This window comes from Neovison vison, chromosome 14, assembly GCF_020171115.1.
Source record: "Neovison vison isolate M4711 chromosome 14, ASM_NN_V1, whole genome shotgun sequence".
Taxonomy (NCBI): domain Eukaryota; kingdom Metazoa; phylum Chordata; class Mammalia; order Carnivora; family Mustelidae; genus Neogale; species Neogale vison.
The window spans coordinates 33145918-33168974 of record NC_058104.1 but is presented as its reverse complement, the minus strand read 5'-3'; the positions used below and the strand labels follow the sequence as shown (position 1 = coordinate 33168974).

The following is a 23057-nucleotide window of genomic DNA, read 5'->3' as shown; positions in this document are numbered from 1 at the left end:
AGCAAATATAATTGCTCTCTCCAAAAATAAGGGATGATATTAGAGAATTCACACTGTTAAAGTTTTTAAGTTTGAATGACCTGTTATCAATCACATGGACTGTCATGAAACCCAAGTATTGAAAACTATTTGTTTTGAAATTTAGAGTAGGAACAGCGTGGCTGTGTGTTAAACAAAGATTCTGGTTCCCACTGGAGTCTTTTTGTAACAGGCATCTCAGATGATTCTGATATTGATGGTCCTTGGATTAAACTTAAGAAACCCTGGCTTAATAAGGTCAGTTTTCTGACCAGAATATCTAAGATGGAAATTCCATCCTTGTTCCAAGAGGGTATCTGAATCTGATGTGTGTCATCAGCAAAGTTCAAGGAAATTGTGCTTTGAGATATGAGATTCTTCACCCTTAAGTACAATTGCTAGAGCAAGACATTTTTACTTTCAAGTGACAGTGTCTTTTGTCTGGCCAGTCAGTTGAAAATTGTTGTTTACAAGCAAAAGATAACAACTGAAAGTGTTTATTAATATTTCTTCATGCATGGTGCTCTTGGGGGATAGCTAAAGAGATCTATTTTAGGGGCGCCTGGGTGGTTGGTCGAGTGTCTGACTCTTGGTTTTGGCTCAGGTCAGGTTCTCACGGTTGTGAGGTAGAGCCGGGTGTTGGGCTCCGTGCTAGGCATGGAGACTGCTTAAGATTCTCTCTCCTCCTGCTTCCCTGCCCCGCCCTCCTCTGTGCATGTACTGTCTTGCTCTAATACATAAATAACTCTTTTTAAAAAATCTTTTATTGGAGATAAGCTTTAATAATTGGCTTCCTTTAAATTTTCTCTTCTTTTATCAAGGAGTTTTTAAATTACCAAAATTACATGAAGAAATGGTTTTCCACAGTTGACACAGTTGTGGTTTTAACAGTTTGATGGTTTGAAAACATTGGGTTATTGAATAGTAGAATAGCTGTTAAGGATTTTTATTTGTTGCTCTCTGATAATGTAGCCATGGCCCTTCTCTCAGTGTTATTTCTGCACAGCCTTGGCTGGCGGCCCAGACTCTCTGTTCTGCCTGCCTTGCCTTTGTCTGTAATCATTTGGCTGTGCCACATTTGCAGGGTGATATTTATTAAGGAACATTCACAGGATTGAAAACAGATTAGTTACATGTGCTTTTCCAGAAAATGGAAGTTATGGTATCAGAAGGAAAATGTGCTGTATTTTTTAAAGTGGTTTTTCTGGGCACCTGGGTGGCTCAGATGGTTAAGCGTCTGCCTTAGGTCATGATCTCCAGGTCTTGGGATTGAGCCCCACGTCAGGCTCCCAGCTCAGTGGGGAGTCTGCTTCCCTTCTTGCTGTGTACCTCCCCCTGCTTGTGCTCTCTCTGTCTCACTTCCTTTCAAATGAATAAATAAAATCTTTTAAATAGGGTGCCTGGGTGGCTCAGTGGGTTAAGCCGCTGCCTTCGGCTCAGGTCATGATCTCAGGGTCCTGGGATCAAGTCCCGCATCAGGCTCTCTGCTCAGCAGGGAGCCTGCTTCCTCCTCTCTCTCTCTCTGCCTGCCTCTCTGCCTACTTGTGATCTCTTTCTGTCAAATAAATAAATAAAAAATCTTTAAAAAAAAAATCTTTAAAATAAATAAATAAAGTGGTTTTCTCTTGTTTTATTTTTAGGCTTGAACTCAAACTTGAATGTAAATATGGATATGAACAGTATTAAAGAGCCACAGTCAAGACTAAGGAAGTGGACTACAGTGGACAGCATTTCTGTGAACACATCTTTGGATCAAAACTCCAGCAAACATGGTAGGAAATAACATTCTTACATGTTACTCTTAAAAAAAAAAAAGTTGTAGACTACTAAATTTAGGTCTTTGTTTTATTTTATTTATTATTTATTCATTTATTTTTTTAGAGGGAGGGCTGAGATGAGGGAGGAGAGAGAATCTTAAGCAGGTTCCACATCCAGTGTGGAGCCCAGCTCAGTCTCACGACCCTGAAACTGAGAGCCAGATGCTTAACCGACTGAACCACCCAGGCGCTTCTAGGCCTTTATTTTATTTTAAATGTTTTTTTTTTTAGCCAAATTCTCTTATAACCTTTCCTCTTTACTGAAAAATGCTTTGTTATTAAATCTTAGTTAAAATCAAAAAGCAAAATTAACTTTTATTACAGATTGTACAAAATAGAGATTGAGTATACGTTTGTGTTTTAAAAATTATTCCCCCTTTGATGGTCATTTAGGTTTCTACAGTTGGTTTTATTGTTCTAATATTCTACTTAGCATATACTCAATTTAGTATGATGGGGAGAATATTAAAAACTCCCAGCATAGTTTGACTTCTGCCATGAAACATGGCATGTTTTCTTGATACATTTTATTGCTATGTGTAAATCATATAGATTCAGTATTCTTGTTTTTTCATCTGTTAATTACATTTTTTTTTTAGAAACATCATTTTCATCTTATTTAATATTATCAATTCATCTAGCAGATGTTAATGGAATATCTTCTGCTTTCCAAGGACTGTGCTAGGCCACTTGGAGCACGTAGATACTTACGGACATGGATGTATCCAGTTGAGCATATGTAAGCCAGGAAAAATACCCTGAAGGAACTCATTGTTTGGTGACAAAAATAAGGCTTGTGAACAACTTTAGTACGCTGTGATAGGTGCTATAAATGTGAATCCATATGATGGTAAAAATAGTATGATAATGTGAAGTCCATTGGCAGGTTGAGTCAGGTATGAGGAACTGTGGCTGTAGTGGGTGTGGAAGGGCTTCACAGAGAGACTGCTGGGCCCAGTCTTTGGCTTTACCATGCAAAGGAGTAAAGACAGAATACCAAAGAGTAACTAGCATTTGAAAAGCAAAAACAGGTGCTCACTTCGGCAGCACATATACTGAAAAGCAAAAACAGGACAGCCTGGTAGGTTCTGTTGTGTGGGCCTATCACAGAGGTGAAGGGGCAGAGAAGAAGGAGGAGGAGGGCAAAGCCAGAATAGTAGGTATGGAGCAAATCCCAGACAACTTGATGCCATCAGTCATTTAGAACTTGAAAGTGGTGGCTTTCCAAAGCACAGAAGACTCAAAGCCGCGCAAGACAGAAAGCAGTGGACACGGAGGGGATGCATGAGAAAGAGCCTTAGAATTAAGGATAGGAGGGCGGGGTAAGTAGCCTACCTCCTTGGGCAAACATGTGATCATCCCTGACGTACCTTCGTAGTCACTCGGTTGAGCGCTCTGTGGGACCGTGAACTCCTGCTGGGCGGGAGCACCGGAGTGTAATGTGTGATGGCGGCAGAAATGCAGGCGTCAGAGCAGGCGTGGTGGACAGATACTGAGTTAGTTTTAGGCTTGTCAAGTGTAGTATTTTGGGTAGTGCACAATACGGAAAAGCCCAGTAAGATATTAGGAATAGAGACCAGCAATTGGAAGAAAAATCTGAGCTAGAATGTTTGGTATTCATCACAGTGTTGAGGTCATGGACGTGGATAAGGTTGCCTCAGAGGGACAGAGCCTAGAAAAGAACAAGGTCAGCATCCTGGAGCCACTAGTGGCGAAAGGAGTGTGTGGAGGGGTCAGATGTGGAGAGCCAAGAAAATGCTTCTGCCATGCGTTTTTCTGTCTTTTGGGGTTAAAATGGGTATTTCCATGTCTGCCTCGCTTCTCCGAGCCTCAGTTTCTTTGTAAAAATGACCTGCCTCTTTCCTTCCTTGCACTGCTGTGGTAGGTGTACCGTCCCTTGTATGTTCTCCAGTGTTCAGCGTCCTGGCAGATAACGGTGTGTCCTGTACAAGGGGTCCTCAGGCAGCCTAGGTTTTGAAGTCAGATAACACTTGGGATTCAATCCCAGTTCCTAAACTCCTCAAGTCATGGTGTTTGCATCTGCAAAAGGAAATGATAATCTCCCCGAGTTGGTGAGAGGACTGAGTAAGGTAACAGCCTTTCAGCTTCCCCTTATGCCTGGCACCTGGGTGCAGGCTTTGGGTGGCAGGGGCTTCCTGTAAGCAGCCTGTTGTCCCATTTGCTTTTTATCGGCTTCAATTAATAAAGTAATTTTGTATTTATACTTTTCCTCTTTTTTTTTTTTTTTTTTTTTTTTAAGAATTCATTTGTTTGTCAGAGAGAGCCCAGGCAGTGGGAGCGGCAGGCAGAGGGAGAAGCAGACTCTCCCACCTGAGCGAGGAGCCCAATGTGGGCCTCGATCCCAGGAACCTCAGCTTAACCAGGTCACCCAGGTGTCCCTACTTTGTCTTCTTTTTAAACTTAATATCTTTTTTTCACTGCATTTTGTTGCATATACTGTTTCCTTTTGCACAAATCTGTAGTGTGAGCAATAAATTGTTAAGTGTTTTAGTAATTAGCTTAAACAGTAAATACCTCTATTCTTATGTAGCAATCTAGTGAATGTATTCTAGGAATGTGCTTTTCAGAATAAGGAAGATCTTATTACTTTTTCTTTACTTCAGTCTATATTCCTATCATTCTTTTATCCCCCCCCCCCGCAATATTCTTCATTTACTTAATTTGACACTTGAAACTTAGTCATTCTTTCTCTTCATTTTTTAAAAATTATTTTTCCGGGACACCTGGGTGATTCAGTCAGTCAGTTAGTCCAACTTCCGATTTTTGGCTCAGGTCACGATCTCAGGGTCATGAGATGGAGCCGCCCACGTGTCAGGCTCTGTGCTCAGCGTGGAGTCTGCTTGAGATTCTCTCTCCCACTGTGCCTCCCTCTGCTTGTGCTTGCTTGTTCACTTGTTTTTAAAAATTTAAAAATTAGGGCACCTGGGTGGCTCAGTCAGTTAAGTATCTGCCTTCAGCTCAGGTCATGATCCTAGGATCCTGGATCGAGCCCCACGTCCGGACTCCCTGCTCAGCAGGGAACCTGGTTCTCCCTCTCCCTCTACCTGCCACTCCCCCTCCTTGTGTGTGTGCATGTATTCTCTCTCTGTCAAATAAATAAAATCTTTAAAAATATTTTAAAATTATTTTTCTATTAATACAAATTACTTAATATTTACCTGCTCTCCCACCCCAAGAATGTTCTTGTTTCCTTTACTTTAGCAGGTGGTATGATTAATATTATCTAACCCAAGGCCAGTAGTCTTCATTTCATAGATATCATTTGATATCACCAGACTTCTGTTTTATCCCCTTAAAATCCAGAATGTTTGATAAGATGTATAATGTTTGGTTGCTTTTTTTCTTTCTTTATGATTATATTGTTTTCTTCTTTGTATAAATGATTTAAGAAATAGCCCTTGACCTGGTTGTGGTTTTGGTCTTCTGCTCCAGAAAGAAAGTGTGATATCAGTGTCTAAGAGCCTTCTAAATTTCAAGTCTTAGAATGCTGGCTTTTTTAGAGGCACCTGGGTGGTTCAGTCAGTTAATGTCCAACTCTTGATTTCGGCTCTGGTCATGGGCTCAGGGTTGTGAGACCCTAGCCCTGCATCAGGCTCTGTGCTGGGTACAGAGCCTGCTCTGCCCGCTTGTGCTCGCTTGCTCACTCTCTCAAAAAAAAAAAAAAAGTTGGCTTTTTTTTTTTTTTTAAGCTTTTTAATCCGTTTGAAGAAAGTGGGGTTTTTTTGTTTTGTTTTTAAAAAAATTGAATATTTATTTATTTGATAGCGATCACCAGTAGGCAGAGAGGCAGGCAGAGACAGAGCGGGGAAACAGGCTCCCCGCCGAGCAGAGAGCCTGACTCGGGGCTTGATCCCGGGACCTGAGTCGAAGGTAGAGGCTTTAACCCACTGAGCCACCCAGGCACCCCAGAAAGTGCTTTTTCTTTATAATGATACTTGCTCATACCCTCACTTCCTCCCAGAACTGCTCCTTCTTGACCAGTAACTCCTCCTCCTCTTAGTATCTCTCTGTCCTGGCAGAGATTTAGAATCTTCTTTTCAGGTATGGTTGTTTTATTTGTTGGCTTTGTTTTCCCTTTTCCTTATATTAAAAAGAGAGAGCGAGAAATGTTAATTATCCTGTCTCTTGTATTTTGGCATAGTTTTTCTTACAAAAATAAAATTCCTGTCTACCTGTATTCAGGAGCGCTCCCAAATCTGCCAGCCCACAGCTGATGTTTTGTTAGACCCTCACTATTTTGAAAGCCATCTTTTTGCACCAACATCTCTATAAACATGCAGGAACTTTCATGTACAGAATCAGACTTCTGGCATCTCTTTGGAAACGTGGAGGTCGGGCAGCACCAAGCTCGGAAACAGTAAGCACCAGAGTGCGGGGGCTGCTGCCCACTTACTTGCGGCTCATTGCCCCTCCCTGTTTGTCTTCTCCGCTCAACTCAGCGATGACATCATTTGCCATTTGCCTTTGCACTTAGCTGGGGAGTGTGGTTGGTTTTGTTTCATTTCTCTCCTCACTCCCCTTACACCTGTCCCCTCCCTTCCATTGGTGGAGAGAGATTTTCCTATAGTCCCTAACCAGAGAAATTTTTGCCTGTAGTCATGCTTCGGTTTGGGGAAGGACCATGGGATTTTTGCCTGTAGCCAGCCTTCTTTGCTTCTTTATAAACACCAGTGGCCTTTTTGGCATTTGTGTTTCCCTGTTGTAGAAAAAAGAGGGGCTTTTGTCCTCTAGCAGTAGAGCAGTGTGTAGAGGTCATTGTCAGGAGGGGAGATAGTAGTATTCAGACTCACATCAGACATAAGCTGAGCCCAGGGAGGGAAGAGACCTGTGGGAAGGCCTTGGGCTGGCGTTGACCACTTGCAGCACAGTCTTAGGTGGGTTCTCTTTTTATCACCATTTAGGGAAGCTTAGAAAGCTAGTAAGTTAATTGTGGAGCAGAAAAGAAAGGGCAGATGCCCTTTCAGAGGTCTGCAAGACCACTTTCAAGTTCAGTGATTTGCCAGAGGAATTGACAGAACTCAGAAAAGCTGTAGTACTTGTGATTATGATTTATTACAGCAAAAGAATCAGATGAAAATCAGCAGAGTAAAAAGGCACACAGGACACAGTCCAGGAGAAGTTTCCTATAGTCCTCTCCCAGTGGAGTTTCACGGACCTAATTTCTCCAGAAACAATGTTGTGAAACATTGTATAAAGTATTGCCAACCAGAGAAGCTCCCCCAAGCCTTGGTGTCCAGGGTTTTTACTCGGGGTCAGTCACGTAGGCATCAGGCACGTGCATGACTCAGTCTCCAAGCCCCCACAGCTCTCTCAGAAGTCAGACAAGGACGCAGTATGGCCCAGGCCTCAGGCAGACACAAACAGGTGATGACTGGAAGTCATGTTGCCGTAAACGATCTGGCTTGGCTGAGGCCCGGGGTCTGCAAAGGTACTCTTAACAGCTTTTTTTTTTTTTTTAATTTTTATTTATTTACTTGATAGAGAGAGATCACAAGTAGGCAGAGAGGCAGGCAGAGAGAGAGGGGGAAGCAGGCTCCCTGCGATGCGGGGCTTGATCCCAGGACCCTGAGACCATGACCTGAGCCGAAGGCAGAGGCGCAAACCACTGAGCCACCCAGGCGCCCCTGCAAAGGTACTCTTAACCTGCAGGATATTCTGTGTACTTGGAGGAGCCCAGGAGTGGTTGAGGGCCAGGCCTGAAGCGCTTTACAGTATGTATGCTGGGCCTACTCTGCTAACCGTTTACTGCACCCGCTCCAGAGTAAGAAAAGCCAGCTTTGTTAAGAGAAGTAGGGTGGAATGGAGACAAGGACGTCTGACCAGGAGACTGTGCATCACAGAAGGGTTGGACTAAGTTATTTGCTATGCTTTTTGGTCCTAAGATCCTTTGGCTAGAAGGTTGTTTATAAAATCTTGTTCCCTTGTCAGCCAAGCACCCAGCACAGTGTTCTGGGGCTGGGGGCAATGCATATGTAGAAGAATATTTCAGTCTTAGGGTAGAGGGCAGGAGGGAACGGATTCCAGAAGGCCTGTGATCTCTTAAGCTGCGGTATGAAAGATAACAGGAGTTAACCAAGCAGAGGCGATGGGAGTGGACCCCAGGGGTGGTATGGAGGCCTTATAGATGATTAAAGAGTTTGAGTGTTAGCCCCCCTGTCCTGGAGGGCTCACTCTTGCAGAGAATTAAGCCGGGACATGGTGAGATGTGTGTTTGGGGATTATCACTCTGGCTACAGTGTGGCCGCCTGGGGAGTGGAGGTAGCCGGGCAGATCAGCTAGGGAACTTCCAGAGCTTAGCCAGACAGGAGATGACTGTCGCCTGCCCCAATGTCACTGTGCTCTACCATCAAGAGCCGCGCCATCATTTTGCAGTATATACAAATACCGAATCATTGTGCTGTATGCTTGAAACTACGCTTGTTCTGTATTAACTATATCTCAATAAAAATTTTTTAAGGCAAGATTAAACAAGTTATAAAGTTACCCACTAAATCAAAAATAGAAGCTCTCCACATTTTCAGAAAAGATAGAAACAGATACCACGTTTTCAAAGAGTTGAAAGAATCTACAAAGAAATCGAAGGTATCATATAAATAATGAAAAACTGAGACCAAGTATATGTCAAATTGATAAATATAAATGGGTCAAACTAATTCGCATTGACTCATAAAGCAGAATCCAACTTTTTGCTGTGTACAAAGGACCCAAAACAAAATAATTCAGAAATCTTTGCAGTTGTGCAAAAAAACAGCTGTAGGGAAGCAGAATTGATAGAACTTAGTGATTTAAAATAATGGAAGGAGAGGCAGGAGAGCCTCTCTGCTTTCTAACTTAAGTGACATCACATTTGTTCCTCTGATTAATACCAAAAGTACATTTTTGTGACATTCGTTCCTTTCTGTTGGATTTTATCTTCAAACTTTATTTGACTAAACTTGGCTTAAAGGTCAGCTTGCTGGTTTGTGAACCTTGGACTGATGATTATCAGATGTTGACGGTGAAATTGTCATGTGGTAGAAAGAACCTTGGACCCTAAAACAGATCTGAATTCTAAGTTGAATTTGCCACTCGGTGGCATATCACATTTGGAATTTTTCTTAAGAATGGGAATGGTAGGGGGGTGCCTGGGTGACTCAGTGGGTTAGGCCTCTGCCTTCAGCTTGTTACTGAGGAGAAAAATGCAAAGAAAAGAAGGTTTAAGAAAATGCAGTAATTAGAGGCACTTGGGTGGCTCAGTGGGTTAAACCTTTTCCTTTGGTCAGGTCATGGTCTCAGGGTCCTGGGATCGAGTCCCACATCGGGCTCTCTGCTCAGCAGGGAGCCTGCTTCCCTCTCTCTCTCTCTGCCTGCCTCTCTGCGTACTTGTGATCTCTCTCTGTCAAATAAATAAAATATTTTTTTTAAAAAAGGGAATGGTAGGGATGCCTCAGTGGTTCAGTTGGTTGGGCATCTGCCTTTGGCTCAGGTTGTGATCTCAGCATCTTGGGATTGATCCCAGCATTGGGCTTTCCGCTCAGTGGGGAGTCTGCTTCTCCCTCTCCCAATTTCCCTGCTTGTGCTTACTCTCTCTCTGACAAATAAAATTTAAAAAAAAAAAAAAAAAAGTGGAAATGGTGGTTGACTCAGGTGACAGAATGCAAAATAAATACAGACCCTGGATTTGAGAGCGAGCTTTGCTGCTTATTAGCTATGTACGGTCAAATAACAACCTTTATGGTTGTTATAGTCCCTGGATGGGAATATAAAATGGTACCTCCTGTGATGTTTTGAGAATGGATGAGGCAACACCTGTGAAGCACTGATGCACTAGGACAGGGTAAGACACTAAGTGGCCTGTGGGTGGACACTTCATTGTTGGCTCCCCACATGCCTACCTCTAAGACAACAGTGTGTCTCCAGTGCAAAAACAGGCTGCTTGTGTTCCACTACACCTGCCACCTGGACATCCATACCTTCCATTTTCCACACCTTCTCCGCGGTTAATAGAATATAATTGGACTCTAGCTGCCTCTCTGTCAAGCCTATTTTCGTTTTTAATAAAATCAAGTTTTAATAAGTAGAAATGAATTTTCTGTAATGAAAGGGGGCGAGTGCTTTTATCAGCTCAGGTTCTTGCAGAAAAATTGATCATTTAAAATGTGGCGTCTGTGCTTGTTTACTGTATTACATGCGGCTGCTACTTTACTCATACCCTGCTGAGCTCCCAAGTGATTTTATCTTTTTTTTTTTTTAAGATCTTAATTATTTGACAGAGATCACAAGCAGGCAGAGAGGCAGGCAGAGAGGGGGCGGGGGAAGCAGGCTCCCTGCCGAGCCGAGAGCGGGATGCAGGACTCGTTCCCAGGACCCTGAGACCATGACTTGAGCCAAAGAAAACGGTTTAACCCACTGAGCCACCCAGGCACCCCTCCCAAGTGATTTTAATTCACTTTACAAAAAAGATAACACAGTTTACTCAGATAAAAGCAACTAGATAAGGAAGCCAAGGAAGAGAAGGGCTGGGATTGCTGAAATAACGAGGCCTTGTCGGGAACAGGTCAGTGCCCAGCAGTGATGGTACCACGAGGCCCCGTCAGGCCAGCTCTGCCCCCTCCGTAACCGGCGCGGAAGCTTGGTGTTGTGGGTGCTCCCAGGCAGAACTTGGTCATGGAGTAAAACAAGACTAAAGCAACATTCAAGGCTCTGCTGTATTTTTGTAGAAGCTCATAACCTCTGTGATCAGGGCTTTTCCTCATACCTGCTCTAAAGCTGGCACAAGTGGGTGGGTGTTTGGTTTTCATCTTTGCCCCCGCTCCTTCGTGGGGTTATTAAAGCTGGAAGCTTGAGAGAGAGTCTCCCTCTCTAAATTTATTGCGATAATTTACGTGTAATACAGTTCTCTTTATAAAGTATCCCATTTGTCTGAGTCGTGGGAGTCGAGCATCCCCCGTCCCAGAAGAGCCCCCGAGGGGTCCCTCCTCGCACCTTCTGCACTGCCCTTCCCTCCCAGACATGCGTAAGAACGAGTCCGTTTTCTGTGGATTTGCCTCCCTGGACCGTTCACATCAGTGGAAACATACATTACCCTGTCCTGCGGGACTGGCTCTTTGGTGGGGCATCATGTTTTCGAGGTTCATCTGTGTTGGAACATGCATTCGCGCTCATTCTGGTTTACAGCGGTGTTGGCTGATGGCCACATTTGGGTTATCCACCCATCACGTGCTGCGTATTTGGGTGTAAGAGATGTCCTTGATTTCTTCCTTTCTCGGACTTCACATCCGTCCATCTGTGACTAGCGCCCCTTGTCCCGCCAAAATGCACAGTCGTGTGTGCGTAGCACCTCGCTGCCTCGGCCGCTGCCCCTCTGTCTCGGCCCCCGTGGCTTCCGTTCTCTGTGCAACCGCAGCAGGGACCACAAATGAACGTGGTTGTCTCACTTCTCTCCTTACAGCCCTGGCTGTGTCCTGCAAAGCCCTGCAGGAGGGTGTTGCAGAATCTGATGCCTTCAGGGAACAGGCAGGGTGTAGGCCCGTCGGGGGCGGCAGGGCCTGGAGCCCCCCCGGAGCAGGCACACCTCAGGACCTTCCAGTTCCAGACATTTCAGACAAAACCTACAGGGTCATCCCTGCCCCTCAAGGCCAGGCTCCACTCCCGCATGTATTCACTTTCCTGCTGACTGGTTTTCAGACAAAACAGCCTTTCGATTCCTCACGCATGCCAAGCTGCTCTTCTCCTCGGGTCTTTGTGCACGCTGCGCCCACCGCCCGGCATCTCCTCCCTGGACCCTTTCTTCACGCCAGCGCAACCCTTCCTGCCACCCATGCTCCCCTTTCCGTGCTCCGCACACTCCCGGGTTTGTGGGGAGGCCCCTTCATCTGCCCACCTCCCTGGGCCCAGCAGGTCCACCGAGAGAGGGATGTGTTGGCTGCGTGTGTCAAGCATTAGTCATTTAAGATGTGTTCAAAAATGAGTGGAGGGAATAAATCACCGAAGACAAATGACCATTTCTGAGTGAGAGTAAGTTGTCTTTTTGTGGGATTTCACACTCATTTGGATAACAGGTATCTTTACCGCTGCTGTGTATGATCACAGGGGGGTGTCATAGGCAGAAATGTGAACATCCTGATCAAAACGTGTATTTGTTCTCATTACATGGAGTGGTCATAGCAGTCTCCTGGATTCTTGGATTCCCCTCTCTGCCACTTAGAACATTCTCCACCATAAAGCTTTCTTTACTGGAGCTGTGTTTCTTCCCTCCGGTGCACCTCATTCACCAGCAACACACATCTCCCTGACAAGGAGTCCACTGTGCTTGTTCTCGGTTTAGGGCAAAGTACAAGTGTTCTAATGACTTGGAAATAAGTTTGTACCCATACTCTGGTGAGTTACTGATGATTATGTTCCTTATTCTCCTCCTTGAAATAAAATTCACTATGATAATGATCAGTTCTTGGGACATAAGAGAGTTAAAAGTGATTGGCATCTGGAAGAGAGTTCAGGGCTTGCTTTCCTCCTGGACTTTTCACGCAGTCTACAGAACGCACTTTGGAACCCACAGAGCTCATACAGGGTGTTCTTATGATATTTGAGAAGCTACAAGAAATAAATTCACTAGTGCCTTTTGCCTCACATTCTCTTATCATTTTTCTCTCTTTAGGTGCTATTTCAAGTGGTTTCAGGCTGGAAGAGTCTCCATTTGTTCCCTATGACTTTATGAACAGCAGTACTTCTCCAGCCAGCCCTCCGGGTTCAATAGGAGATGGCTGGCCACGTGCCAAATCGCCTAACGGCTCTAGCAGTGTTAACTGGCCACCAGGTAAAGTGCGGACTGAGGCTCTGCCTCCGTCACGGTGTCCTTTCCCGCTCAGTGCGCTAGGGATGTAGGCCAGTTCCGGTGGATCAGCCTGCGCTCTGCTAGGGCTGGGATGGAACAGAGGAGCCAGTCTGGCCTGTTACCAGTGCCTTTATGCTCCAGGCAGTGAAGGGGGAGGGAGTCCTGCTGGCCCGCGTGAGGAGTGAGGTAAAAAAAACACTCAGGGCTCCTCTTCGTCTGCACCAGGGGACTAACTTGATGGTGTTTCATTTGGGCTGAGACATTACTGGCAGTGGACTTAACAGCCTTCTTTTCTGTTTGCATTGCTATGGCTTGTGATTTAATAAATCACTTTACAGTGTTACCATTTAGGTGTGCCTGGTTGGCCCAGCTGGTAGAGCATGTGACTCTTGGTCTAGGGGTTGTGAGTTCGAGCCTCATATTAGGTGTAGATATTACTTAAAAATAATTTTTTTTAAAGATTTTATTTATTTGAGAGAGTGTGTGAGAGAGAATATGAGCAAGGGAAAGGATAGAGGGAGAAAGAGAAGCAGACTCCTTGCTGAGCAGAGAGCCCAGTGCAGGACTCGATCCCAAGACCCTGAGCTCATGACCTGAGCCAAAGGCAGATCCTCAACCGACCGAGCCACCCAGGTGCCCCAAAACTAAAAATCTTAAAAAAAAATAAGAGTGGCTAGGTGGCTCAGTCAGTTGAGCATCTGGCTTCGGTTCAGATCGTGATCCTGGATCCTAGGATCGAGTGCCACACTGGGCTCCCTGCTTAGTGGGGAGTCTGCTTCTCCCTCTGCCATGCTTGTGCGCATGCGTTCTCTCTCTCTGTGTCAAATAAATAAGTAAAATCTTAAAAAAAAAAAATTTAAAATTAAATTTTAAAAAACATTTTTAAAGTGTTCCTATTTAAAAATATATGAACCCTGAGAAATGATTTCATTTACAAAAATGCACAAGTCATTCTTAAATAGCAGCTCATGTTACACTAACCATAGTACTAAATCAGCCTCATAGAGTACTAGTATTAACTGGAAAATATTTGAGAATTGCACAAGGAATACAAGTTTTGGATATTTAATAATGGATCTTTAAGTGATGGATGATGAAGCCCAAACTAATTTTATGTGTTTGTTTCCAGAATTTCGCCCTGGTGAACCATGGAAAGGTTATCCAAACATTGACCCTGAAACTGACCCTTACGTCACTCCTGGCAGTGTCATAAACAATCTTTCAATTAATACTGTGCGGGAAGTTGACCACCTCAGGGACAGGAACAGTGGTACGTAGGCGGGTACAAGTCAGAATTTCTGAAAGATGCTGGATGACGTGATTTAAGAATGGTTCACAGAGGATGGGAAACTTTTAGCCCATCGCAGCACCTGACATCCAAGGAAGTCATGAAAATAAAAAGTGAATTCTCAATTTTCCCATAGGTGATTCTTTGCCACTTTAAAAATGAAGAGGATTTATTGTCACTTGATATGGTTTACACATATATTCACTTAACTCAAAGTACCAACAAATACTTGCTTTCCAGGAGTTGTAGTAGCAACTGAAAGGTTGTTACCTACTTTACACAAGTTTCAGTGTTGTGATTATTAAGAAGTGGGCATGTCTTATAAAAGATGTTATCATTCATTTATACACTCTTGTTCTTAAAGGACTTCCGTGTGAAGAACCAATTTAGCTTTCTTTGTCTCTCTGAAAGTGAAATATTAAGACCATTTGAAGGGTCCCTCCACTTCGGATGCACTTTTTAATGGGTCATCAAATACAGTCGTCCTGCCATCTACTGTATAGTTTCCCCTCCCCCCAGGCATTTGAAGTATTCTCTGCATGCACCTGAAGGAAGGTGAGGGGAGTGAAAGAAAATATTTTGTTTCCGTTCAAAACCTACATCTTCCTATTCCTCTAGACAATTTATGACAAGATAAGAAGAGCATTTTACATTAAATGTGTGATTTTGTTAACAGGTGTTCGCCATATCACAGTGGCAAGGAAAGAATCCTCCTCATTCGAAAATGGCTGCATTTAACAGACCACTGTGTAGAAGTAGCTAAAGTACCCGCGGCTTTTGCTGCAGAACCGCGGGGACAGAGCCAAGGGTAGAGTCTCACAGCCGTGTATGTAGGCAGTGGAAGAATCTTGCGGCTTGCAGAGACGGGCTTCTTGTTGTGGAAGATCGTTGGTCAGGAGAGGAGTTTAGATTTGGTGTTAGAAGACGTGAACCGTTGAAGGGACAGTCTGGTTTGGGAGGCTGCTGTGGGGCGTGATGGAGGGTGAGGACCTGCTGGTACTAGGGTGCCCCGGGGGGAGGGGGTGGTCTGGTGAGCTGTCCCTGGAGTTCAGTCAGGGCTTGGGGGCAGGAGGAACTAGGCCTCCTTCTGGAGCCTGGACTGGGACACGGAGCCAGCGTCGTCTTGGAGTGTCAGGCAGAGGAGGGAAGCTACCTCCCTGAGCCGCAGTCAGAACGAGGAGCAGGGAGGAAGGTGCAGTTGCGGGCACCGTGCCTGAACCCCGGCATCTGTTTCTTTCCTGTGGCCTGCGGTTGGATCGCAGCCTCACGGGAAGCTCCTGCTTGTTCTCCACGTGCCATGCCCCTTGCTCTGGGGATCACTGACTGGGCTCTTCCCCCACGCAGGGTCATCCTCATCCTTGAACACCACGCTGCCTTCAACTAGTGCCTGGTCATCCATTCGTGCCTCCAACTACAACGTTCCCCTCAGCAGCACAGCACAAAGCACTTCAGGTGGGCCTTGTCCCGGGCTTGTTGAGGCCCTGTCAGAGGAATGGGGTACTCAGCACCTCGGGCGGGGGCTGTTGTGGGGAACCCTCTTCTCTTTATTTGAAGTATTCTTAGCCTGGAGGTAGGAGAATATATTTCTGAGCCTGGGAAAATACTTGTAACACCATTTGTCCCTTTCTGAAATCGGCTAGAGCCGGCAGTCTGTGCTAAAGCAGTCTCCTGTCACTGAGCCCGCTCCCTCTCCCGTCTGAGAGCCGCTTCATTAAATGCACTTTCATTGGAAGCACTTCTCAAATGAGGCAGCTTTTATTTTTGTAATGTCCTGTCCTTTGCAGACTGATACTTCTGTAAAGTGTAGGAAACCTGACCTTGGAATTGCTAGAAAAGCGATCCCGTACTTGGGAGCTCTGGCCGTGTCCGGCCGCGGTCTGCTCACGGCCACGCTGAGTTTTCTCTACTGGTTCTGTCCGAGACCAGTGAGAGCTTGTGTGGTGCCAGGCTTCCCACCACTTTGAGTCTCACTCACTTAAGGGAGGTGCACTTTATAAGTCAAGTAGAAACGTAATGGACAGTGACAGAAGTTAAAAAATTTTCCATCACTTCTGCCCCCTCATGGTTTTGTAGGATTATTTTGAACGAGTTTACCATGTGCCTGATCCCTGCACACCCCCATTGTCATGAGGCAGGACACATCAGGAAGTGAGCTTTCTTCTTCTTCTTCTTTTTTTTTTTTTTTAAAACCAGACAGGCCTGGATTTGAATCCTGGCTGTGCACGGGACCCATAGGCAAGTTGCTTAACCTCTCTGACCCCGGTAGGATGTGTGTCAGGATTAGAGCTAGGATGCCCCGAGTGCCCGGCAGCCTGGCGCTCGGCACAGAGAGACGCCCGGTGAACGTCTGCTGTGAGGACTCTCTGAGTTGGGGCTACTTCTGTGGTCCTTTTTCCCACGTGTAAACCAGAGAGTTCTAAGATCTATTTAATGACCTATGTGACGGTCTCGAGTGACTCGGTCATGGTCCTAAAGGTAAGGAGTTCCCAGGTGCTGTTTCAGAGCAGTTGAAAGCGGTGTGTTTTGTTTTGTTCTGATTTCCATTGCGGTATAGTTTTGTACACTGGGCTAGGAATTTCATGAGTCTTAAAATTTTTAATAACAAATGGTTTGAGTGTTTTGAGTCAAGGGAGCAGTTTCCTTTTGGCTTTTGTGGGGCTTTTGGGGGGCAGTTTTGAGTTGGGGATTTTTAGTAGGGTTTCTTTTTGGTTGATTTGCTTTTTGTGGGAGAATGGGTGCTGTCCTTAAATTTTCTCTTTTCTAAAAGTATTATTTTCCTCCCCCGCCCACTGTGTTTTTTCCCCGGTGAGTAGCCAGAAATAGTGATTCCAAATTGACATGGTCTCCTGGTTCAGTTACAAACACCTCTCTGGCTCATGAGCTGTGGAAGGTCCCTTTACCACCTAAAAGCATCACTGCTCCGTCCCGCCCACCTCCGGGACTGACGGGTCAGAAGCCGCCCTTATCTACATGGGATAGCTCTCCCCTTCGCGCAGGTGGAGGATGGGGAAGTTCTGACGCCAGGTACACCCCAGGTAAGACAAACATGATGCTCGTGATGGTTTCTTGGGGTTCCTCTGCTGAACAGCAATAAGTACGCACAGGGAGTCCGACAGACGCATGTGCATTACCCAGTATAAAGTAGGGTTCGACCTTAGACGTGCGGCTCCCAGCATATTGCCGTCTTCTGCAGTTTCTAAATTGTGAATCTTAAATTTACTTGGAATTAAACCTGGTTTGCTTAAGAACATGTGGCCAAAGCCACACACAGCCAGTGGTCAGATTAGCGTAACAGATATCCCGTCTCTTTCGAAGTTTCCTGGAGCCTGAGAACATCTGCTCACTTCCTGCTCGTGGCAGCCGCGTGCTGCCCGGGGACGCTGGGGAAGGTGGGAGCAGCCCCGCTGGGCCTGTTGGGTGGCAGCTTGGCCTGTATCCTTAGGGTGCTCTCCGGAGTCTTGTTTCAGCAGGGACGTGCGGGGGTGGCCGGGGTGCTGGTCGTTAACAGTGCGGGGCCCGCCCCCCCGCGCCGCGTCCTTTCCCTCCCGGCTCTTCCTGCACGGGACTCTCGCGGGCTTAGGACTGGCCTTGTGTCCCCGTGCTGACACGCACACAGATTCAACTGCTGTCTGCCGGTTCTTCCAGTAAATACGGTCTCTGTCTTCATTCTCCTCGGTCTCAGAACTGGAGCTGACTGTCTCATCTCTAGCCTGGAAAGAGTGAAACTTCACAGCAGTGTCCGTCTTCAGGCAGGCGATCGGCTGGAAGAAAGCTTAGCAGTGTTTCCTTTGGGGGAAAGGCTTAAGGGAGGGGGGGTGATTTTAATTCCATGAAAGGATCCAGGCTACTAGCCGTAGGCGAACGTAGTAGGTGTCCTGTGTGAGTGGTTCTTCCCGGGCCGAGGGCACGTCTGCTGCCTGCCACGTGGCCGGTGGCAGCACAGTGACGGGAGAGGGTCTGGTGCGCAGGGGTCCCACGCGCGGGCGGCTGGTGGAGCCCAGTGAGGGTCCGCCAGGCCGAGCAGAGAGGATCCATACGGCAAGGCGAGCCGCCCGGGAAAGCTCCTTGCTGGAGTCGGCGATGAGTGAGCCAGTGCAGGGTGCGACCGGGAGCAGCGTCACAGGGCCGTCTTCCTCAGGCGCGCCGCCGTGTTGGTGACGTACCTGGGGCGCTCACAGGAATGACTGGATCCTCAAGTTCTGCTGGGAGCGCGGGCGCCCTGGGGCTGAGCAGGAAGGCCAGTCTTGGAGCTCCCGGGGAGCCAGACGGACACAGAAATGTCCAGGGATGGCAGGCTGGCTCTTCCTGTTGAAGTCCGGTGGGGACCCGGCCTTCCAGCAGTTCCCGACAGACGACCCAGTGACTCCGCGAGCCTCCACGTGACTCTGCTCGCCACCAGTGTTCCCACCAGCTGCCCCACGCACTGTTCAGTACCATTGACTGGATTCCCGACGCTGAACCTTTCCCTCCTCCTGTCTTACTCATTCCCTCGCTGGAAGCCTGTGCCTCCTTCTCCCCTTCCGATTCTGCCCACGCCCCACTCTTGCCCCGGCAGCCATCAGTTCTTTCACTGCGTTTATCGGTCTGAGCTGGCTTTGTTCATTTGTTTTGTTTTTTCTAATTCCACAGACAAGTAAAATAGTACAGTATTTTCCTTTCTCTGCGTGCCGTGTTTCATTAGCATACAGTGCCTTCTAGGTCCGTCCATGTTCTGCGTGGCAAGATCTCATCCGTTTTATATATATGCCACGTTTTCCTTGTCCATTTGCCTGTCGATGGACACTGATGGCAAGCTTTCAAATCCCTCATGCGTGCCGAGTTATCAGACCATACCTTAGATAATCACAGGGGCCTTTCCTCAGAGGTGCCATTTTGAGATAGTTTTAGCTTCATAAATGAAAAGATGGAAAAGGGATATGGCCTTTCACGGCCCCCTGCTTGCCGCTGGCCGAGCTCACTCTCCCCAGGGGCAGAGCCACCTGCCCTAGAAAGTCGTGCCTGCTCAGAGCTGGCGTGAGGGCAGTCGGAGACGCGGCGAGGGGACAGGCAGAGGTGCAGGCAGTGGGGAGGGCCGGGGAGGGCGCCAGGGGCCCGCGTGCTCCTCCCGCACAGGGGTCACTTGACGGAGATGGGTTTGTCTGAATGTCCTTCGCGCCTTAGCTGAGGAAAACTGACTTGTCCTCCTTCGCCCCTAGGTTCCAGCTGGGGTGAGAGCAGCTCAGGGAGAATAACAAATTGGCTTGTTCTAAAGAACCTCACACCTCAGGTAAGAGCACCAGGCGTCCGGCCTGTAGGCACGTGCCAGGAGACCCGGGAACAGCGGGTCCCGGTCTGGTTTGACGGGAGGTTCCACCTAGGCCTCCCGCGTGCTACCGAGTGGGCGTCAAGGCGGGACCAAGGAGGTCACAGCGGGTGACCTTGCAGGTGATCTCTGGATGCCTCAGGCAGGCTGTGGTCTGAGCCAGCTTGTTCCACTGTAAAACGTGCGGGCAGCCGACCAGCATAGATGCGTCGGTCTCCCCGCAGGGGCACTGATGGCGTAGGCCTGGGCCGGGGTTAGGCCTGCGCTCTCCTGCCGGTGGTCTTGCGCTGCAGTCCAGAAAGCCTGGTCTGCCCTCGTAGATGAGAACCTCTCCTTAGACCCCAGACCACCCCTCCTCTGGAGGCTGGATGTTAAGAGCCCACCCCTCCTCTCCCAGGGAGCAGTGCCTTGATGAATCCTGTCCTCAGGGCAGGGAAGAGAGAAGACATGAAGCCACAGCAGGGCATGGCTAACTAAGGAAGTGGGGATCTGGGGAATGTCCCGGAGTCTAGAGGCCACAGAGGTATGGCTCTGGGAGCAGTGGAGGTGGGGAGGGGGGCACTGGACCCCGTCCCAGCAGTGAGGCCCAGTGAAGAGTGGCAGCAGAAGTGAAGAACCTCGGGCAGGAAAGCGGAGCCGAGTCCCGGCCTGGGACGACCTCCCCGATGGTCCGCGTGGCGGCGCATCTAATCGGCGGCTCCCCACCTCTGTTTTCTAGATCGATGGCTCAACTCTGCGTACTCTGTGCATGCAGCATGGCCCACTGATAACATTCCACCTGAACCTCCCACATGGAAACGCTTTGGTCCGTTACAGTTCAAAAGAAGAGGTAGTGAAGGCACAAAAGTCTCTGCACATGTAAGTTGGACATCCGGTGCATGCCCCCTGGAAAGTGCCCTCGTGACCGGAAGGGTTTGGGTTCCCTTGTGTGTGGAAGCACAGCCGGTGACACCGTGTGGCATCCCCGGGCCGGCGCGTGGGGTCCTGCCGTAAGAGGGCTTCGTGAGGCGGCAGCTCGCTCTGTCCTGGGTTCCAAGGTCAGTCCTCCTAAGGGGAAGCGCTGCCCCTCAAAATGGCCCTAGAAGATCCCTTAGATCACCTGTAGGAGACAAAAAGCCATGATCCGTCTGGATGCCACAGCCCTGCGTGTGGCGCAGCTGTGGCTCTGGGCCCCAGAGAGCCCTGGGCCTCGTGTGCCGCTGCCGGCCCCCTTGGCTTTCGAGCAGAGGCAGGGTGCACCCCTCGCTTCAGACCCCCTGCGTCTTCACTGCGTGCCGTGTCTCTTCCCTCCAGGTGTGTATTGGGGAACACTACTATTCTTGCCGAGTTTGCCAGTGAAGAGGAGATCAGCCGTTTCTTTGCACAAAGTCAGTCTCTGACCCCTGCTCCTGGCTGGCAGTCTCTCGGGTCCAGCCAGAGCCGGCTCGGCTCCCTCGACTGTTCCCACTCGTTCTCCAGCCGGACCGATCTCAATCACTGGAATGGTGCTGGGCTGTCGGGAACTAACTGTGGAGACCTTCACGGCACTTCCCTCTGGGGGACCCCACATTATTCCACAAGCCTGTGGGGTCCTCCCAGTAGCAGCGACCCCCGGGGAATTAGCAGCCCATCCCCCATTAATGCTTTTCTTTCTGTCGACCACCTGGGTGGGGGTGGAGAGTCCATGTAACGTGTAGATGGAGACTCACGAACTGTGACCTCAAGAAGCGAAAGAAAGCACGAACTGGGCTCGCCGCCTGCAGCCAGGGGCCACCTGTGGGAACAGCTCTTCTCTGCACATTTTCCACTTTGTTTTCCCTGAAACATATCAGTTTGAATACTTGAATCATGCAGGCCAATATTATAATGTGAAAAGGTATCTATCTATTTACACTCCCAAATAGCGCCATACATGCTAAACCGTGTAGAATGAGCTCACTCGTGTATATTCATCATGTTTAGCCTTTGGGTTCTTTCTTTTTTTCCTCCCTGCCCCTTCCCTCCTTTCCTTCCCTGTTTCTCTCCGCATCCTTCACCTGCTGTTTCCCTTTTTTTTTTTTTTCCCTCCTCCTCTCTTTTTTTCTTTTTCCTTTTTCTTTTCTTTTTTTTTTTTTTTGCAAAACCATTTTTTTTGGGCTGATAATGTATGAGCTTTTAACTTTGCACTGAATGATGTTCTCTCGTCTAATCGGCAATATGGGGGGGCAGCTGTTCCAGTGTAAATGTTTACTCAAGGATGTTCTTAAAGGTGTGCGCTCTCTACTATGCCTTGATGTTTGCCTACCTTACTGTGGTGTCGTGGAGTTTAAAAGACCGAGTTCTGATGCTGACTTAGGACTATTAATGAAAGTATTGCACCAGTGTTTTCATGTTCTAAAACTAAAGAATTTCGCTCTGCAGTTTGAAAAACTGTGGCCACAGCTGTGACTTGCGGCCCCTGCCACCCAGGACGGGCCCTGCACTTTGAATAGGCTTTCCATTTTGTTTTGAAGGTTCTCACGGTGAACCTTCTTGTTTACAGATTTTTTTGTTTGTTTTTTGAGAAAAAAAAAAATGTTTACTCTTCCATCATTTAGAAAAAATTTAAAAGACAAAAAAAAAAAAAAAACAATGGAGGATGATTTACAAGATGCTTTCTATCTCTGGGAAAAAGGAGCAGCATTTGGCCATGTTCTTTTGTTTTCTATTCCTGTCCTAAATCCAAGAGCATGGTTCTCAGGAAAACCAGTTCCCCAGTTAGGAAAAAAAAAAATTTTAAAAATAAAAAAATAAAAAAAAATCTCCTTGTAGTTTCTTATAGGAAAAAACAGAAAACCCCAACTTTTAGCACTGATACTACATATTGCTCTGTTAAAGAATTTTCTCTGCCAAAAAAAAGAAAAAAACAAAAAAACAAATGCTTAAAGCTGGAGTTGACATTCTGCTTTCAGATGCTGTCTTTTTATTAGTGAGTGATGATGGTTTGCTAATAATCAATAGGTGATAATTTTTTGTAACCCCATCAAGTGGCTCTCTCTGTTTCTGCTCTCCTGTGACTGTGTTAATGTTGAACTGTTGTACCTTAAAGCCGAAATCAGTAACTATGCATACTGTAGCCAAGGTATTGGGCTTACAGAATTGTTCGTTGTATAAAGAAAATTTTAAATGTTGTTGCAAACTAACGAGTTACACCATTTTTAAACCTGTTTTCCTCCTCGCCCCCTTTTTTTGCCCACAAATGGTATTATAATGCTTGCTTAGTCAAAGAAGACGGGCCAAACAAGGGTAAACATTTTAACAGCGCAGAATTTGCCATCATTTCATTGCCTTGATCTAACTGTTTGTGTCCTAAGATGCAAAAGAAGTCAGTGGCTTTTAACTGTTTACAAATAGAATGTGATTGTAAAATGTACAGTTTGGTTGTGTTTGAATTATGAAATCCCTCTCGATATAATAAACCATGACTTTTTGGCTGCTCAACATTAATTGTCTCTTTTTTGTGAATTTCTTTGTACGCTCTTTTTTACAATGAACGTTTCAACGTTGCTGTATATGAGGGTCCTCATAGAGCAACCGAGTACAAATCTAAGCAAATATTTGAACATTCTATCCGAACTTCTCCACAATTTCACCCTGAAATAATGTGAGAACAATGGGAAACTGTAGCTTGCTCCTTCCTACCCTCTCTGAGCATCTTTGGGATCTTGTTGCTCAAAGCTCTCCTGTGACTTCATCTTCCCCACCATTTGTGCCCATCTCAAGCCTCAGCAAGAGACCATTTGGAACATGAAGCTTAATGACTTGCCAGTGTCCTCGTGTTGAACTCTCATACCTCTGTTA

The 23057-nt window shown here is 46.8% G+C and overlaps 1 protein-coding gene across 8 annotated transcripts in view; it reads left to right on the top strand.

The window, feature by feature from the left end:
- TNRC6A (trinucleotide repeat containing adaptor 6A) overlaps positions 1 to 22697 on the top strand; it is a 164159-nt gene extending 141462 nt beyond the window's left edge. For all 8 annotated transcript variants that reach the window (XM_044234021.1, XM_044234022.1, XM_044234019.1 and 5 more), the window contains 8 exons: positions 1659 to 1790; positions 12493 to 12651; positions 13799 to 13939; positions 15302 to 15409; positions 16771 to 16992; positions 19153 to 19223; positions 19978 to 20117; positions 20553 to 22697. In XM_044234021.1, the coding sequence (XP_044089956.1) occupies positions 1659 to 1790; positions 12493 to 12651; positions 13799 to 13939; positions 15302 to 15409; positions 16771 to 16992; positions 19153 to 19223; positions 19978 to 20117; positions 20553 to 20928 (1349 nt within the window). In that variant the 3' untranslated portion in view covers positions 20929 to 22697. The remainder of the gene's footprint in view (positions 1 to 1658; positions 1791 to 12492; positions 12652 to 13798; positions 13940 to 15301; positions 15410 to 16770; positions 16993 to 19152; positions 19224 to 19977; positions 20118 to 20552) is intronic.
- The last annotated feature ends 360 nt before the right edge of the window (positions 22698 to 23057 follow it).